This window comes from Eschrichtius robustus, chromosome 3 (genome assembly GCF_028021215.1).
Source record: "Eschrichtius robustus isolate mEscRob2 chromosome 3, mEscRob2.pri, whole genome shotgun sequence".
NCBI classification, from domain to species: Eukaryota; Metazoa; Chordata; class Mammalia; order Artiodactyla; family Eschrichtiidae; genus Eschrichtius; species Eschrichtius robustus.
In genome coordinates, this window is record NC_090826.1 from 159,046,083 (window position 1) to 159,066,134 (window position 20,052).

The 20,052-nt window shown below is 38.0% G+C and overlaps 1 protein-coding gene across 2 annotated transcripts in view; it reads right to left on the bottom strand.

Moving 5' to 3' along the window:
- FH (fumarate hydratase) overlaps positions 1 to 20,052 on the bottom strand; it is a 41,225-nt gene that overhangs the window by 6,314 nt on the left and 14,859 nt on the right. Inside the window, exons 1-7 of one of the 2 annotated variants that reach the window (XM_068541662.1) lie at positions 18,249 to 18,412; positions 14,345 to 14,455; positions 12,649 to 12,825; positions 10,106 to 10,288; positions 7,758 to 7,923; positions 6,413 to 6,616; positions 4,707 to 4,834 (exon numbers count right to left, since the gene is read on the bottom strand). In XM_068541662.1, the coding sequence (XP_068397763.1) occupies positions 4,707 to 4,834; positions 6,413 to 6,616; positions 7,758 to 7,923; positions 10,106 to 10,288; positions 12,649 to 12,825; positions 14,345 to 14,455; positions 18,249 to 18,338 (1,059 nt within the window). In that variant the 5' untranslated portion in view covers positions 18,339 to 18,412. Of the gene's footprint in view, positions 1 to 4,706; positions 4,835 to 6,412; positions 6,617 to 7,757; positions 7,924 to 10,105; positions 10,289 to 12,648; positions 12,826 to 14,344; positions 14,456 to 18,248; positions 18,413 to 20,052 lie in introns of those variants that run through there. The other variant, XM_068541661.1, reaches the window with a different exon arrangement.

A 20,052-nucleotide genomic window follows, 5' to 3' on the forward strand; every position in this document is an offset into this window, starting at 1 on the left:
CAGAAATGAAAAAGGAGAAGTTACAACAGACACCGCAGAAATACAAAGCATCCTAAGAGACTACTACAAGCAACTTTATGCCAATAAAATGGACAACCTGGAAGAAATGGACAAATTCTTAGAAAGGTATAACCTTCCAAGACTGAACCAGGAAGAAACAGAAAATATGAACAGACCAATCACAAGTAATGAAATTGAAACTGTGATTAAAAATCTTCCAAAAAACAAAAGTCCAGGACCAGATGGCTTCACAGGTGAATTCTATCAAACATTTAGAGAAGAGCTAACACCCATCCTTCTCAAACTCTTCCAAAAAATTGCAGAGGAAGGAACACTCCCAAAGTCATGAGGCCACCATCACCCTGATACCAAAACCAGACAAAGACACTACAAAAAAAGAAAATTACAGACCAATATCACTGATGAATATAGATGCAAAAATCCTCAACAAAATACTAGCAAACAGAATCCAACAACACATTAAAAGGATCATACACCACGATCAAGTGGGATTTATCCCAGGGATGCAAGGATTCTTCAATATACGCAAATCAATCAATGTGATACACCATATTAACAAATTGAAGAATAAAAACCATATGATCATCTCAATAGATGCAGAAAAAGCTTTTGACAAAATTCAACACCCATTTCTGATAAAAACTCTCCAGAAAGTGGGCATAGAGGGAACCTACCTCAACATAATAAAGGCCATATATGACAAACCCACAGCAAACATCATTCTCAATGGTGAAAAACTGAAAGCATTTCCTCTAAGATCAGGAACGAGACAAGGATGTCCACTCTCACCACTATTATTCAACATAGTTCTGGAAGTTCTAGCCACGGCAATCAGAGAAGAAAAAGAAATAAAAGGAATACAAATTGGAAAAGAAGAAGTAAAACTGTCACTGTTTGCGGATGACATGATACTATACATAGAGAATCCTAAAACTGCCACCAGAAAACTGCTAGAGCTAATTAATGAATATGGTAAAGTTGCAGGATACAAAATTAATGCACAGAAATCTCTTGCATTCCTATACACTAATGATGAAAAATCTGAAAGAGAAATTATGGAAACACTCCCATTTACCATTGCAACAAAAAGAATAAAATACCTAGGAATAAACCTACCTAGGGAGACAAAAGACCTGTATGCAGAAAACTATAAGACACTGATGAAAGAAATTAAAGATGATACCAACAGATGGAGAGATATACCATGTTCTTGGATTGGAAGAATCAACATTGTGAAAATGACTATACTACCCAAAGCAATCTACAGGTTCAATGCAATCCCTATCAAATTACCAATGGCATTTTTTACGGAGCTAGAACAAATCATCTTAAAATTTGTATGGAGACACAAAAGACCCCGAATAGCCAAAGCAGTCTTGTGGGAAAAAAATGGAGCTGGAGGAATCAGACTCCCTGACTTCAGATTATACTACAAAGCTACAGTAATCAAGACAATATGGTACTGGCACAAAAACAGAAGCACAGATCAATGGAACAAGATAGAAAGCCCAGAGATTAACCCACGCACCTATGGTCAACTAATCTATGACAAAGGAGGCAAAGATATACAATGGAGAAAAGACAGTCTCTTCAATAAGTGGTGCTGGGAAAACTGGACAGCTACATGTAAAAGAATGAAATTAGAATACTCCCTAACACCATACACAAAATTAAACTCAAAATGGATTAGAGACCTAAATATAAGACTGGACACTATAAAACTCTTAGAGGAAAACATAGGAAGAACACTCTTTGACATAAATCACAGCAAGATCTTTTTTGATCCACCTCCTAGAGTAATGGAAATAAAAACAAAAATAAACAAGTGGGACCTAATGAAACTTCAAAGCTTTTGCACAGCAAAGGAAACCATAAACAAGACGAAAAGACAACCCTCAGAATGGGAGAAAATATTTGCAAATGAATCAACAAAGGATTAATCTCCAAAATATATAAACAGCTCATGCAGCTCAATATTAAAAAAACAACCCAATCCAAAAATGGGCAGAAGACCTAAAGAGACATTTCTCCAAAGAAGACATACAGACGGCCACGAAGCACATGAAAAGATGCTCAACATCACTAATTATTAGAGAAATGCAAATCAAAACTACAATGAGGTATCACCTCACTCCTGTTAGAATGGGCATCATCAGAAAATCTACAAACAACAAATGCTGGAGAGGGTGTGGAGAAAAGGGAAACCTCTTGCACTGTTGGTGGGAATGTAAATTGATACAGCCACTATGGAGAACAATATGGAGGTTCCTTAAAAAACTAAAAATAGAATTACCATATGACCCAGCAATCCTACTACTGGGCATATACCCTGAGAAAACCATAGTTCAAAAAGACACATGCACCCTAATGTTCATTGCTGCACTATTTACAATAGCCAGGTCATGGAAGCAACCTAAATGCCCATCGACAGACGAATGGATAAAGAAGTTGTGGTACATATATACAATGGAATATTACTCAGCCATAAAAAGGAACGAAATTGGGTCATTTGTAGAGACTTGGATGAATCTAGAGACTGTCTTACAGAGTGAAGTAAGTCAGAAAGAGAAAAACATATATCGTATATTAACACATGTATGTGGAACCTAGAAAAAGGGTACAGATGAACCAGTTTGCAGGGCAGAAATACAGACACAGATGTAGAGAACAAACGTATGGACACCAAGGGGGAAAGCAGCGGGGGGTGGTGGTGGTGGTGTGATGACTTGAGAGATTGGGATTGACATGTATACACTGATGTTTATAAAATGGATGACTAATAAGAACCTGCTGTAGAAAAAAATAAATAAAATGAAATTCAAAAAAAAAAAAGAAAGAAAGTTCAGCGTGAGCTTGAGGCAATCAGTGAAATCAGGGCTTCTCAGTTCTTAATGATCACCACGTTTTTTATGCTTAACAAAACAAATATTCCATAATCACTTGAAAATAACCTTTCACACAGTATTTTAAAACAGTAGAAAGTCAATTAGTTTGTTTTAGCAGTTTTTTTCTTTTTGGTAACATTTCCAATATATATTAAGATATATATCCACATCCTAATCTCTCTGGTCTAAAATCCCAGGGTCTAAAAACCAGACTCCCAACAATGGACTCTAGTAGAAGACACAGAACTTCAAGGTTTAATTTGATACTAATGACTTTATTATATGGCAAATGTTGACTATCTTGACTTATTTTCTATTAAAAACAAAACAGACCTTTGTTTAAAAAAAAATTGGCAAGACACTTATTGTTATGCACATATATTTGCCAGGCAGCTGGTGTTAACTGTTTGGAATTTGACCTGAAAGCAAAAGCTTATCGGTCTGGGGCTTCCCTGGTGGCGCAGTGGTTAAGAATCTGCCTGCCAACGCAGGGGACACGGGTTCAAGCCCTGGTCCGGGAAGATCCCACATGCCGCGGAGCAACTAAGCCCGTGCACCACAACTACTGAGCCTGCAAGCCACAACTACTAAGCCCACATGCCACAATTACTGAAGCCCGCGCACCTAGAGCCTGCACTCCGCAATGAAGAGCAGCCCCCGCTCGCCACAACTAGGGGAAGCCTGCACACAGCAACAAAGACCCAATGCAGCCAAAAATAAATAAATAAATAAATTTCTAAAAAAAAGCTTATCAGTCCGAGTTGTTTGGTCTGTCTTCTATTTTCCACCAGAATGTACATTCCATAAGGGCAAAAAAAAAATCCGTCTTGTTCATTGTTCTATCACTAGCAACGAGTACAGTGCCTGACACAGACTAGTACTCAATAAATATATGATGAATACACTGAATGAATACACTAAATATTTGTTATTTGCATATTCTTATCAAATTAAAATCAGACTTTACACCACACACAAACTGGAAATAAGCCTCTAATATATACTTAGATATAACACTTCACACAAATAAAGGATTGTAAATGATAATAGCTCCATTATCTGAAGTTGGGGAAACTGGATAAAAGATGATGTCATTTTGTTCTGTCTTCATAAAGATGAAGGAAAAAGAATAGATTGAGTGGACACAATGTTTTCAAGGTATGTGGAAGAGTAAAACCAATGGAAGAAAGCCTTGAGAAAGGGAAGAGAACTGGAGAGAAAGTGCTGAAGAAACCAAGGACAAAGAGTGTTTCAAGGAGCAACAAGTCAAGGTCAGATGTTAGTTAAGAGCCATGGCATGTCTGTTGGACTCAAGAGGTCACAAGTGCTACAAGAACAATTCAAACATAAGTGCAGGGGTGGAAGCCAGACTGCAGTGCAAATGAGAGTGAGAGTGGGTATTTCTTTAAAAAGGCTGAATTCAGAGAGAGGAAGAAAGCAGCAGCATGAGAAGGAGACAGGCTGGAAGGAGAGTTTCTTTCTTTTTTTTTTTTTAACTGAGGAGACTAGAACTTATTTCTAGCAATTGGCATCCCCAGTGGCGAGGGAAAAGAAAGAAACCTATACCCTACTTCCAGAATTTTTCTTCCTATTATAAAAAGCAAACCACCAATTACTTAAGCTAAAAGTCACCTAATTAAATATACAGGATTAATCCTCTAACATTAACATATGTTTAACTTCCAACTGCTACGTATATTATCCAAGTACCTAAAGAATTGTAAGAAACCTTAATGAAAGACAGAAACCAAGACAACTAGCTTTCGGTTAAAGACATTAAAAATCTAATTTAAAGCTTACCATCAATGGCTTGAAAACATTCAACTCAAAATGTCCATTGCTGCCTCCAATGGTAATGGCGACATGATTGCCCATGACCTGGGCTGCAACCATGGTCACTGCCTCACACTGGGTGGGGTTCACCTTACCTTCAAGAAAACCACCAAAGAGAGATATCACATCAAACACACTTGTGGCTTCGAGTATGAGTTTAAGATTAGGTTTTATATCAAATAATCAAGAGAAGAAGGAAAACTAACTTCATTAAATAAAGACATATAATAAGGCAATGTCCCAACCATCAGTGCTGTTTAATGAAACAAACCATGTAGCCAGAAACTCTGAATCATGCAATGGCTAATAAGTAGAGTACCTACAACTACACAGTAAGTATAGCTCTTTTCACCTTCATGGCTTACATGCACTCTAGAAATATTTATGGAGCCAGGCACTGAATATACAACAGTGAGGAAAGAGTATGCAGCCCCTGCCCTCATAGAACTCGGAGGCGAGGGAGAGAGAACTGGCAATTATAATAGATAAGGGGTCAATACAGAGGAGTGCAGACTGCTATGGGAATACTTATAAAAGAAGCACCTCACCAACATCTGGGAGGCTTCCCAGAGGAAACTGATGTTAAGCTGGAATTTTCCTATTTGAGTTTCCAGAACCTACCACCCTGTAACACTCCTCTGACAAGCTCAAGTTTGAACCAAACATCCCTGATTCCTCTGACAAGTACAAAGCAACACAGTGGGAAGATCAGTTCCTTATCTGTGACTCTGCATTTCTCTTTTTTAGGTAATCACCTTGAATTTGCAATCAACTGAACTCATGTCATTTTTCAACATGACATACTTTAAAATCAGATCTTTTCTCATTCTACACATGCCTAGATCTAAAAGAACCTATAGTCAGGTCTTTCTTTTTCACTCTTGTCAGTTTTAGTCCAACTACAGAGTCCTTTATGAATCTAGACTCTGTCATCTGATGTACTGCTATTTCAACTTTATCTGCTAATATGATCAACACATATTCTCTACCTTCACCCTCAGTCACCAGTAAAGTGGTGAAAGGGCAGAGCCCTTCAGCTTGCTGCCAAGATATCCCTCCAGTCTGAAGTCAACTCATTAGGCACTCCTTAAATGTCACTGTTCACCCAGCTACATTTATGTAACAGTATTGCCCACACTTCTCCACTGGATTCCATGAATATCAAGTGAGTCCACCAAATGACTTACTGGAATCCAGACATCAAGAAAAGAAGGAAATCCAACTTCATTAAATAAACTAAGACATATAATAAAGCAAGGTCCCAACCATATCTGTGGAGCCTCCCTTACCTAACTGGCCAAAACCTAAAGCAAAAAATGAAATAAGAGGCATTTGATACAATTCATCTTTATTCATCCCATGCTGATCACTTTAACAGCCTGTTCTAGAATTCTATTTGCTTTGGATTGTAAAAGATAGAACTATTACATATTTTCTAAGGTGGAAATCAAAATACATGCTGCTAACTAAAATTCTTTTCTCCTGTATTGTTGGGTGATGTCCCCAGAAGTCCTGATCAAAAGTAGCCCACAAAGACATTCTGAAACAAGTGCACCACACATGTCCCTATCCACTTTGAGATCACGTTAAACAAAAGCAGATACGCTCTGCAGATGAGAATGCCTGGGTTCTAGTCAAGTTCCAGTTCTGACATTTACCAGCTATGTGATTACCTGGCATGATACTGCTTCCTGGTTCATTTTCAGGTAAAATCAGTTCTCCCAGACCTGAGCGAGGACCAGAACCCAGAAAACGAATATCGTTTGCAATCTTCATCAGACTGCAAGCGGTAGTGTTCATGGCTCCACTGAGTTCAACCAAAGCATCATGAGCAGCCAGAGCTTCAAATTTATTTGGAGCTGTGACAAAAGGCAAGCCTGAAGAAAAAATAATAACCTATATGAGTTAACAGGTAAAATTAAACATTTTTCTAATATCAGCAAGTTAAACAGAAAGTGCCAGTATATGAAAAGCAAAAAAAGAACAGAATAAAAATTTTACTTCAGAAAAAAATGCTTAAGACTCAAGCTTTGTCTACATTTCTTCAAGAAGTCCTAAAGGGGTAGAAAATCTGATGATACTAGCACACTTAAAAGATAAAAAGAAGAAGTACAATAAATGTTGAAAGAAATATAAAATATTGAAAGAAAAAACATTATCCTACTGCAAACACCTGTGTATGATGCCTGACTACGCTTCAGTAAAGAGGCAAAGTAGGTAAAGTTCACTCTGCTTTATTCCACACTCCTTTCCTAGTACAATTTTTCCCCCATTTTAGGTGTTCTATTCTCTTCTCTAGCCAGGACCCACAAGGTCCTCTGAGAGATTAGGGAGCCAAAATGAGTTAGACATTCTCAATCTCTCCCATGTTCAAATTTTTAAAAATCTACATATTCTAAACCCCATAATACAGTTCTTCTTGATTAAAATTTGATTAAAAAAAAATCTCTGCTAGTAAGCAATAATGAGCATTGTATAATTATCTGTACCCTAACTCTCTGGTAATATCTGTGTCTTAATAAGAGTTTTCTGGAGATAATAGCTCTAATAACAGTTATCATTATCAAGAGCACAGTACTCTACTAAAGGAAAGAGAATTCAAAAAGGTCACTAATTCAAAGAAATGTCACAGCATGCCATAGGAAAAAAAGAAATTAAGCCTGTCAATCTCTAACGTATTTGTCATTCAAATGAATTTCTCAACCATCAGTTGATTCCTCCTGCTTTGAAAATGAGTATTCAAAACAGCTTTAAATGGAAAATAATTGAATACTACCAGATAGTAAGCAAAGTTAGCACTGACAGATTTTAATAATTACATGCTGTATGAACTTACAGATGGAAAACTTTTAAAAAGCAAAAGGTTAACATTACAACTTCTGAAATAGACACAAAGTACATGTTTGATGGGAAAATATTATTTCTAACTTTAAATTTGTTCAGAATTCAAAGCAGAAACACCCAGAAAAATACAGACTAGTATAATGGAAATGAGTAATAAACCGTGTTATCACCTACCTGTGAGTGCAGCCACTTTTGCGGCAACCTTTTCTGCAAAGCCAATTCTAGTATTTAAACCAGTACCGACAGCAGTGCCCCCAGCTGCGAGCTCATAGATTCTTGGCATGGCACCTTTTATTCTTGTTGTTGCATATTTCACTTGTTGAACATAACCACTAAATTCCTGAAAAGCAAAAGAAATTAAGGTGAGAACATATAATTTTCTAATGGCATACAAGTTACTCTAACTACATTAAATTCAAGTTTTTAAAAAACACGTTTCAGGTACAAAATTAGAAGCTACTCAAGTGGTAATTGTATTATTTAATTCATATGATAAACAAAGAATAGGAGAGAAAGAGAATTTATAAGCCTATCAGGTAGACAATGCCACTGATAACATGTGGCCTATTTATAAACTAGTCTTTTAATAGAAAGCAAAGAAAAACAACACAGGAAATTTTAAAAAAAACTTTACTAGATTAAATTATCGGTTTATTTGTAAATTATTTATTTTTTGGTGTATCTCAAACAACTCTGAGAAAGAAAAAAACTGAATCCCCTCAAGAAAAATGCAAACATAGAAATATCCTCCATACAATTTCAGTTAAAAAACCTGATATGGAATTTGAGGATGTTTTACAGGGACTCAAGAAGCTACGTGACTCACTGAACAGCACAAGAAGGTAACAGGTAGAGTTAAGACTATAGCTTCAAGATGCATTTTAATTCTGCTATTAATGCCACACTGGTTCACAAAGTATAACATCCTTTAAGTAAAGTAACCACAGAACTGATCATGTTTAGAACATAGCAAGGGCCCTATCAAGAATTATGCAGGGACAGAAGGCATAAACTGGAACTCAACTGAGCAAGCCGGGATATATGGTTACACTAAATCTTTTTTTCCTGCCTAAAAACACTGAAAAATCATGAATACTTTTGATTAGTACTAGGATTTCACACTGCTCTAAAGAAAACGTTTTAGAAGATACAACTCCTTTTAGGTAGACTTGATCCATCTGATCTAACATCACTTACATATATACCGGCTGGATTCACTTCAGGAATATATTTTTATTGAGGAAAAAAACTGCACTCAAAAACCTCAAAAGACAATTACAATAAAAGCAAGTATAAATGCTTCTGATAAGATAAAATCAAAGAGAAAAATAAAACTTTCCGTCATAATACGAAGAATGATGATTTTACATAGGAGGCTGAGTAAATGGCCCAACCGGACTTCAGCATATAATGGTTTTCCTACATGTAGCACACAAAAAAGGGAGTATCCAGAGGGATACTCAAACGTTTCAAGAACATATACTGTATCTCCTTAGAAATTATGCATGGTACTAAGAGCCAATGATGTAAAGAGAAATACAATACAGCCTAAGAAACAACTTAATTTAGCAAGCTCAATTTATTCATATCATCTGTAGGTCAATTAATCACTTCCAGTTTTCCTCATTCCTTCCGTGATAAAGTTAAGGTAAATGATCAAGTTTTTTTTCAGTGTTTGCTGTCATCTGAACAAAACTACAAATGAAATCTTTCCAAATAACCAGCAGCCAAACTCTCTCCCTCACCTGAATTTCTACAAAAATACTGTTATTGGATACCTATCCTTTGATACTTGATATAGAATTTGCATATGTCCTACCTCCCAAACTGGAGTGAACTTACTGAGACAAAAACTGTTCCTTGTATTTCCTTCGCAATGCATACTATTAGGCATTCTTTAAAGTGTCAATAAAGAAACATAAAAATACTTTCTGGTATTTTGGAAAAGAGAGTAATACGTCTTTTACATGTGGCCAAAACAATTTTAAAGAGTAAGATATGCCCCATTTAATCATTTTAAAATTAATTTTTAAAGAACTTACTAATTTTGAGTAAGAGAGACAACGGAAGAAATTATGATAATGATACTGATGAAGATGATGATGACAGCTAACACCAACATGTGCTTATAATGTGTCAGGGATTGTTCTAAACACTCTACATGAATCAGCTTATTTGAACCTCCTAACTATCCTATGAAAGAGATATTTTCCTCATTCTACAGCTCAGAAAACTGATGCACAGAAAGGCTAAATAATTTTCCTAAGGTCCAATAGTTTGCACATAGCGAAGCTAAGATTTGAACTCAAGTAGACTGATGTGGAGTCTGGCTCATAGCCAGTATGCTCTGCTCTTCTGAGTGGATACCAATAAAAACTACTGACTGGTTAGTGCAGAATCATCTGTCACTGAACTGAACTGATATAAATTTGGCCTTTTAAACCAGTGTGATTTAGAGGGTGATATGCTGGCCATTTGTACCAAGCCTGCAATTGAACCAAATCTAATCGCACGCAATATACCTGCCCAAGAGTAAGTGGAACAGCATCCTGTGTATGAGTACGCCCAATTTTGATGATCTGGGCAAATTCTTTGGATTTTGCATCAAGGGCATCATGTAGCTTCTGTAGTCCTGGTAGCAGTACTTCATGAACTTCTATTGCAGCAGCAATATGCATTGCTGTGGGAAAAGTATCATTTGAGCTCTGTTGGAAAATTTTCAAAAGAAATGTAAAATGTTAAATCAGAGACAAAAATAAACCAAACTTGAATGCCTCAATTAAAAATCTCACTAAATGACTACTCAAAACTTGGCATATTTAGTACTCAATTACATTTACCTGTGGCAAGTCACTTAGGATCAAATAAGAAGCAACAACCTGATTTCCTTTGTGGAAGGTATTTAGGACTGTATTACATATACCACCTACAATGAATGTATTATATATTACTATATCTGCCTGCTAAGAAATGACAGCAAGACAAAGAGAAGTACAACTAGCAAATGTATGTAAGGATAGCAATAATAAAATATCTTACAGTTAAATAGCACATACAGTCTTTCACAGACACTTCTTCCTTTACTAAACTTGAGGAAAATTCTGTGAGGTAGGTCACCACTTTAAAAATAGAAAAGCTAAACTGTCAAAGAAATTATGTGACTTGCCAAAATATTTACGGTTGGCAGAACTGGGACCTGACCAGGTAGTCTAAATTCCATGCTCTTTCCTCAACTGTAAACCCATACTTTAAAATTACGATGCTATTTTAAAAAATATATTCATTACTCATTTGTTAAACTTTGTATTATGGACATTATCAAACTACTTACAAAAGTAGGATGAATGGTATAATGAACACTCATGTATCTACCACCTGAATTCAAACAATTAGCATATAGCCAATCTTGTTTCATCTGTAACTCCACCTCACTCCTCCATCTGACCATACACACTAGATCATTCTGAAGTAGATTTCAGACGTCAGTATATGTAAAAGATAAACTCATATTTAAAGGCAAGCCTTCGGTTTGCAAAATCCTTCATACAATGGACTTATGTGAAAAAACTTCCTCACTACTTAAAAATATATTAAATTATACTCAGAACCCAGATCTTGGTTTCTAAATATCACTTTCCAATAAGTGATAAGATCCTCCAAGAGCTCTTTGGAAAAATGAGTGCTTATGAGGGCTGGGGCAGGAAAAATACAAGATGAGAAGCCTGGAGCATCTTGTAGTGCAAAAAATTAATAAGTGCCTTAAAAAAAAAAGGATGGTGGCATGTCCAAAGGACACAGGAGGCAACAAGCTGTGGCTTTGTGGCAACAATATGAGTAGCAATATAAATCCCAAAAATACTGGATTATAACCTTAAGAAAAAAATATTAATGAATTCATACTGATATACTTAAATGATTAAATAAATAAATGTCAGGGGAGAGAGAAGACAGTATTCCTTACAGAAAAATTTCAATTAATAAATGTAGAAAGAATGAGGGAAACAGAAAATCACTACTGAAACACTAATGTAGTAATTGTTATTGGCAAGACCCACTGATGAATGTTAAAATTAATAGGCAAAAGTTTAAGGAGAAAGAGGCTATTTGCATAGCCTCAAAGTTCTCTATTAATTCTGTGGTGATCTTAACACATGTCCGAAGATTTCTTGATACTCCTCCCTTTAGGAAGTGGAGCTTAAGTGTAGTAGCTGGAGTATAGGCTGGACACAGTGGCTTACTTCTACCAAATAGAGACTAGAAGATGGAGAAACCAGGGAGACACCATCTTAACCAAGTGATTCAAGTTAACATCACCAGTACCAAGTCATGTTGCTATCATGTACCCCGATACGATGCCAGAAGAGCCCTTCATTTCTATAACAGTCTTTCCAAAAATCCACAGTCTCAGTCTAATCATGAGAAAACAATAGACAAACCCATATTGAGGGACATTCTATGAAATACCTGGCCACTGCTTTCAAAAATCACAAAGACAAAAGACAAGCTCTCACAGATTAGAGGAGACTAAGGGGATATGATGACTAAATACAATGTGGAGCGTGGACTGGATCCTGGTTAAGAGAAAAAGGAGATCAATAGAAAACTAGGGAAATCCTAATAAAGCCTGTTTAATTAAGAGTATTGTACCAATGTTAATTTCTTAGTGTGATAAATGTACCAGGGTTATGTAAAATATTTAATATTAAGGGTAGCTGGGTGAAGGTTATACAGGAACTCTGAAATATCTTTGCAATTCTTATAAATAATTTTATATTTCAAAAGAAAGAGTTTTTAAAATATAAATCAAACAGCGAAAATATACATATATACTAAATTCAGGTGTCCTAAAAGTGATTTTTTTCCCCCTAAAGGTGCTTTTCATGAAAATTTAAGACATAGACTGAAGATTCCTAAAAGAAATAAGGAGAACATACAAGAAGTCCTTTCCATTAAAGAATATAAGCAGAATGAACACTCCCTGTCAAAAGTTAATGCCTGTTTTACAAGGAAAATCTCAGGATTCTTTTCAATTTATAACAAAGAAAAGAAGAGATCGTATACCGACCTGGCTTTTATTAACATGATCGTTGGGATGCACGGGTTTCTTGCTGCCAAGTTCACCTCCTAGCATTTCAATTGCTCTATTGCTAATGACTTCATTTACATTCATATTTGTCTGGGTTCCGGATCCAGTCTGCCATACCACGAGAGGAAAATGATCATTTAATTTACCTTCAGCTACCTGCAGAGCAAAATGTTAAAAAATGAATTTTAAAAAATAAGAAATATTCATTTACCTATTTAAATCAAATATGATTAAGTTGGTACTACTTATAGTACTATTTTAAAGGTATTCACTTTTTTCACATGCTATTGATGGTGCCACGTAGTTCGTGGTTGTCCAGCAAACTGAAGCTCCTGCAGTCCAACCACTGCTACTTTAAAAGGTGAAAGATTATCTATTGTGAATGGTGTAACAATTTCACTGATTCCAAATGAAAACTAAATCAAAGATATCTTTCTCCTATTTCTCAACTGCCCTCTAATAATATACAGACAGACCCACCCACCCATTAAGGCTGGCAAATGTGTTAAGTCTCTAGATAAATTTACTGTTGGTACTCAGCAGGAATATCCAACAGATGTTACAGCCAGAGTCAGCATGATAATGAACAAGTGACTTAACAGTGTGAGTTCACTAATAGCTGCTGCATCCCACACATGTCCTATGAGTAGCAACCTCCAAGCATAGACATAAATATGGTCTAGATTTGTCCCTATTTTTGTCATATTTTTGTACTTTTAGTTAATTTGTTAGTTTTTGAATTATAAGCTTTCTAAGAGAGTGAGTGCTTAACTTCACCTTCTGGAATGATTTTAGCTTAAAAAAAAATCAGCATGCACTTTAGAAATCTATTACCTTAAACAACTGGTTCACTTTAAAGTAAAACTTTTTTCTTAGTTGTATAAAAATAACAGGTGATCAGTGTAAAAAATTCTGAGAACTAAGAAACGTATAATAGTCATCATAGTTCTACCCTCAGAAATAAAGATGATTAGCATTTTGGCATCTCCTTCTAGTCTCTACTTCAAGCAATGGGAGTATATATGTAGACGGAAAAAAAACATGTTTTTCTGTTCATTTTTTCAAAACAAAATTAGGATCATAAAATACACGCATTTTGCAATCCTTCCTCCCCACTTCTTATATGGTTGGCTTTGTTCTATGACATTCTTTAAAAAACTAAATTTCCATGGCTTCACAATATAACTTACATAAGCAGCTGTTATAATAAATAGTACTGCAATGAACAACATTATATTCAGAGCTTTTAAACTGTTATCTCTGACTGCTTATCTTTAATTGCATAAGCAATTAATTATGTTATTAGTGAAATTACATTCTCCACACATATTATCAAATAACCAACTAGCTTTAAAAGGAATCATCTATACATAAAACAAGAAATCAAATATATAAGTTCAAAGAGTATCTCTTCAAAAAGTTTTCTTTAAACTATATAAATTAAAAGGAAAATAAAGAAAATTAAAAATAAAAGGTATAAAATCATCCAGAAAATTTGCCACAATATTTTAAGCACCATATTAATATCCTCACCAAATAATAATGTTGCCACCCTATGTTGAAACTCATTAACTCAAGAATTCACAGTGCCCCTTTCCTCGTGCCAGCACTTATCATTATCCAGCCGTTAATACGGGTCTGATGCCATTAAGTAAACATACTTATCACCTCTTACCTCATCTGCTGCCTTCATTATTGCATTAGCAATCTTTGGATCAAGACCATAATCCTGGTTTACTTCAGCAGCTGCTCGCTTCAAGATGCCAAATGCTTTAATAACTGGGATCTAGAGTTAATCAGAAAAATATCTCAAATTTGCAATTTTAGCTAAGCATGAAAGTTTAAGATTACTATCTTATGAAGGTACAAAAATTGTACATAAAACAATAACTTAAGTAACATTATGACCCTAAAATGTTTAGGATATAGAGAAAGATTAAAAATAGATATGTAAAAACCAAGAATCATCATTTATCTATTTGTTTAGGGAACCAAACAAAAGCAAATACAATGACTTTTCATAGATATGTACGTATGCCTCACACACACATATACACACATTCACACATATATAATATACCATTCGTCCTATTTATTATAAGACATTATAATGTATATGTTTTTATTTCATATATTTAAAAACAAATGATAATCATTTCACCAGCCTACACCATTATTTCCCCTCACTGGATCCCGTGCTACATTATAATTTTTCCTTCTCTTTAGAAAAAACTAAAAGTAGCAAATAAAATAAAGGTAGCAAAATGGTGCTGGGAAAACTGGCCACATGCAAAAGAATGAAACTGGACCACTATCTTATACCATACATAAAAATGAACTCAAAATGGATTAAAGACTTGAACATTAAGATCTGAAACCATAAAACTCCTAGAAGAAAACATAGGCAGTAAGCTCCTTGACATCAGTCTTGGCAATGATTTTCTGGAGGAGTCCAAAAGAAAAAGCAACAAAAGCAAAAATAAACAAATGGGACTACATCAAACTAGAAAGCCTCTTCACAGCAAAACAAACGTCAAAAAAATGAAAATGCGGCAGCTGGAGGGTGCAGGACCTGAGTGCTGGAAGCCAGGGCCCCCTCACTGACAGCGGCCCTGCGTGAAGGCCAGAGGCTGCCAATGCCTCCAAGGAACAGGGTGCTGAGGGGCCCAGGGTCCAAGCACCCAGCTCCCCAAGGGCCACAGAAGCTCCTTGCTGCCCTGGAGCACCGAGCACGGAAGCATCAGGCCAAAGGGGGCTTCAGGAGCCTACCTCCACCACCGCTGAGGGAGCCTGCGCCAGGGGCCTGCTGGGAAGGGAGCGAGCAGCCCAGCCAGGCCTGGCCTGTGCGAGGCCCTCACCGCTGAGGCCCAGGGTGCTCTGACCTGGCTGGCATCTGACTCTGCACTTTTGGATTTTGTGGGTCAATTTTACATACATATGGCATATGGGCAAGGCCTCATACACTTACATCTGTAAGTGTAAAATGGGCTTGCCTTGGAGGTGGGGGTGTGCACACATGAAGTCAGTGGCTCTTCTGTGAGCTGAAGAGTCTTAAAGCGGAGCTGTCATCTGCGGCTGCTGTCACAGTATGCTGGCAGGACAAGCGACTCGAGCATTTCGCTGCCCGATTTGAGGCTCAGTCCCTCCCTCCCTACCCTTCAGGGCTCACGACAGGTGACACGCCCAGGCCTTGACTGTGTTTCTCCTGTTAGCAGGACTTGGGCAGCTCTGGCTCTCCTAGCTCCCCTGGAAGCTCCTTTGCTTCTCTTGACCTAGAAAAGGGGTTGCCAGGCAGAGTGCTGATTGGGCGCTCAAAGCCAGCGGTGAAACTGCTTCCCTGCCTAGGACAAGGGACCTGGAGAATGTTCTGCGTGGGGCGATGTGCTGTTAGGGAGCCCCTCAGGCACCACTTCCTCTGCCCTCCGGTAGTGCCAGGACCATGCCAATGACGTTTCGCAGCAGCCTTATCGTTCACAGGTGCCTCTCTAGCCTGCACAAATGATTGACAAGAGATCACCCAAAGGATTCTTTCTAAAGGTTTTTGGGTTTTGTTTTGTTTCCTTTGTTTTGGTTTTGCACGTGACAGTGTTTGTATTGAGGATCTTCTGAGGAAGAAGGGGTGTTTTAGGGGTGGTGCCTGGGTTCCTGGCCTCTAGTGCCCCACCCGCCTCAGCACCCCACCTGGTACCTTTGCCATGTTGGTGCTGAGGTTTCCTGCTTGATGAAATCAGATTGTTTAGAGTAAGAAAAAAGAAAGAGCTTCTGATGGCTTTGCCACAAGCTTACCTGTGGTTTCAATCTTGGGAGGCCACTGCTGCTGCCATCACCACTATCTCCATGCAGCAGTTGCTGGGCCCTGGGCCCAACTGTCCCCTTGGCTTTATGAGTCTGTTTCTGCTTCCTACACCCATACCCGCAGTGTGCAGTCTTTTGAGATTTGCTCTGATCCTGTTGCCCAAGTAATAAGAGCTATGTCCTCCTTGACATCTTACTTCTTCTTACGTGGGAGCCCCCAGCTCTTGTCTGACAGCTTATGGATAAGAATGAGACTCAGCCATTGACTAAGCCCCAGAAATCCACAAAAATGGCTGCAGACAGTTATGTCTGTCCCTTCTCTACCCTCACTCCCACCCCTTATACATGATATCCTATACTCTGAAAGTCCTGCTAACTGCAAACTTGCCAGAGTATTAGCCAATCTTTGTACAGAACAGTGTTCTAGAACAGCAGAACGAGTCTTGGGTCAGGAAGCAGGGCTACATTGGGCTTGGGGTACTGTAACTCCATCTCCATCTGGGGCTCAGCTTCAGTGTAGCTGAGGGAGCCACAGACCAAGATGAATCGGATGCTTGAGTTTTTGCTTCTTCCTGTATTTCCTTGAAGTCGATTCATTATCTTACACAAATAGCCTACTCTTTCAGCCCTTAACTTAAATCCTTCAGATAATTAAGTTCATGAAGAGTACTCCTGAATTATGTTAGGACTTAGACCAGAGATGGCAAATGAATGGCACATCATTTCCCCTCTTCCCCCATGGTAGGTACCACTAATCTGCTTCAGAGTATTTCCTGCTAAATCCCTGGTATATATTCTCATTTCTAAAGATTCTCCCAGCAGCCAGTATAAGTGTTGAGACCTATTTGCCATCCCTGGCTGAGGGGATACTACTCTACTCTGCTGAGGAACACAAGAGCTGCCAATCCCATACGGGGTTTGCTGGGCTAACTAAGCACGGGGAAGAGGTGTAGTTTCTGCCTGCCCCCAGCAGGAAGGCTTGCAGTAGCCTACATGATTGCCTGCCCCACTTCAGTTACCTCTTAAAGTCCTACTGTGGGCAGGGAGGGGACTGTTGGAGTCCAGTGTGGTGTGGGAAATCACAGCCGCACAGGACAGCAATGCTCAGAAACCAAGTCTAGCTGCTGTGGAGCTGCAGTGAGCACGGTGGCCCCAGCTGTGCAGGGTAGAACCTCTGCTCTCACCTCCAGCCGTCTGTCTCTAGGCATCCAGGCCAGGCTATGGATGGGGATCCCCTTCTTCTTCCTCTCCACTGACCAAATCTTATCAACCACTACAGCTGCTCTGCTTTCCAAATTCAGCCCAGGTTCCTGGGTGCTGCCCACACCAGCCAGGGTCCTGGGCCAGGTGAAGAGGTGGCCTATCCATGAGTGAAGGCCAGTTCCTTCCTCACTGGGGCGGGTCTTATGCCCCCGTTTTAGGACCAAGAGCTGTGTATTGGTTTCTTAGATTGCTAGCTTTTCCTGCAGGGGACCACAGCAGGTGAGGCTCTGCTGACAGTAATTTGCGTTCAGGGTCTTGTCCAGCTGAGAGCTTTGTGTACACCAGATTCTGAGAGGTGTCAGCAGTACTTTTTAAAATCTGTTTTCCGTGAGGTTTTTGGACCATGGGCTGAGCTCAGGCACTTTCTGTAAGAGAATGTTATGTCTGTAAAGATGGTTATTTCCCCTCCTCCACCCCCATCATGGCGGCCCTGTGGAAGGCTGACCAGAAGGCCAGTGGAGCTGCCCTGGTGTCTATGGGGGAGGGCGAGGCCTGCTGAGTTGATGCTCTAGCCCTCTCACCTTGCACAGCACAGAGGAGGTCACCCCAGGGACGGCCAGGCACCTGCCTGAGGGAGGGGTGCTGCCTTCTGTCCCTGTAACTGCTTCCATTATGGCCCAAACTGGCCGCCCAGATTTGTTTGAAGCTGTGCTGACAACTTTTTGGTCTCCTTTTGGTATGCAGAACAGCCAGGGCCTTGATTTTGATGTATTTTAAAACCACATCAAATAAAGAGTCTGCTGCCTTAAAAAAAAAAAAAGAAAAGAAAATGGAACCTACTGAACGAAAATATTTGCACATCATATATCTGATAAGGGGTTAACATTCAAGATATATAAAGAACTCATACTACCCAGTAGCAAAAAACAAACTGATTAAAAAATGGGCAGATGATGAGAACAGACATTTTTCCAAAGAAGATATACAGATGGCCGACAGATACATAAAATGATGCTCAACATCACTAATCACCAGAAAAATGAAAATCGAAACCACAATGAGATACCACCTTAAACCTGTTAGAATGGCTATTATCAAAAAGACAACAAATAAGTGTTTGAGAGGATGTGGAGAAAAGGGAAATCTTGTGCGCTGTTGGGAGGAATGTAAATTGGTGCAGCCACTTTGGAAAACAGTATGGAGGTTCCTCAAAAAACTGAAATACGTCTACTGTCTGATCCAGCAATTCCACTACTGGGTATTTACTTGAAAATGAAAACACTAAGTCGAAAAGATATATGCATCCCCATGTTCATAGCAGCATTATTTACAATAGCCATGATATGGAAATAACCTGTATCCATCAATGAATGCATGGATAAAGAAGATGTGGTAAAAAATACAATGGAATATTACTTGGCCATAAAAAAGAATTAAATCTTGTCATTTGTGACAACATGGATGGACCTTGAGGGCATTACGCCAAGTGAAATAAGCCAGACAGGTAAACACAAATACCACATGATCCCACTTATATGTAGAATTTAAAAAACAAAACAAACAACAATCAGAAAACCAAGCTCATAGACAGAACAAACTGGTGGTTGCCAGGGGAAGGGGGTGGACAAAATGTATAAAGGAGGTCAATAGGTACAAACTTCCAGTTATAAAATAAATAAATCATGGGGATGTAATGTATTGCATGGTAACTATAGTTAATAATACTGTATTGCATATTTGAAAGTTGCAAAGAGATTTTAAAAGTCCTCATCACAAAAAAAATTTTCTTGTAACTACATATAGTGATGGATGTTACTAGACATGTTACTAGTAACTAGACTTACTGTGGTGATCATTCTGCAATGTATACAAATATCGAATCATTATGTTGTACACCTGAAACTAATGTTATATGTAAATTATACCTCAACTAAATAAATAAATAAATAATAAAAAGAAATAATATATTTAACTGCTAATTAGTATGAAATACCCAGTTACTGAATGGGTATCATTTCATCCCAAAGCCAAAAAACATGGTATTTTAGTTAGCCAGTGAAGCCTTGACACTCAATAAGTCACTGGAAATTTCTCTCAGAATAATTTTTTTTAAAAACCCAGAGTTCTCCAGACTTAAAGGTGATAGCTTCTGATATATATAACCATATATCAAACCCTTTGAGTTTGCAGATCTTTTCACTTTCTACTCCAAAGCACCTCATAAAATTTAAAAGGATAAATTGAGTAAATTTTGATGAGGTTTCAATGAAATACCTGGTTTCTGCAAGATAAATAAATTATGTGTTCTTGTCAAAGTTAATAATACAGACTGTGATTTAGATACCATACCAGGTTTGAATGAGAAAGAAGGAAGAAAGGAAGGGT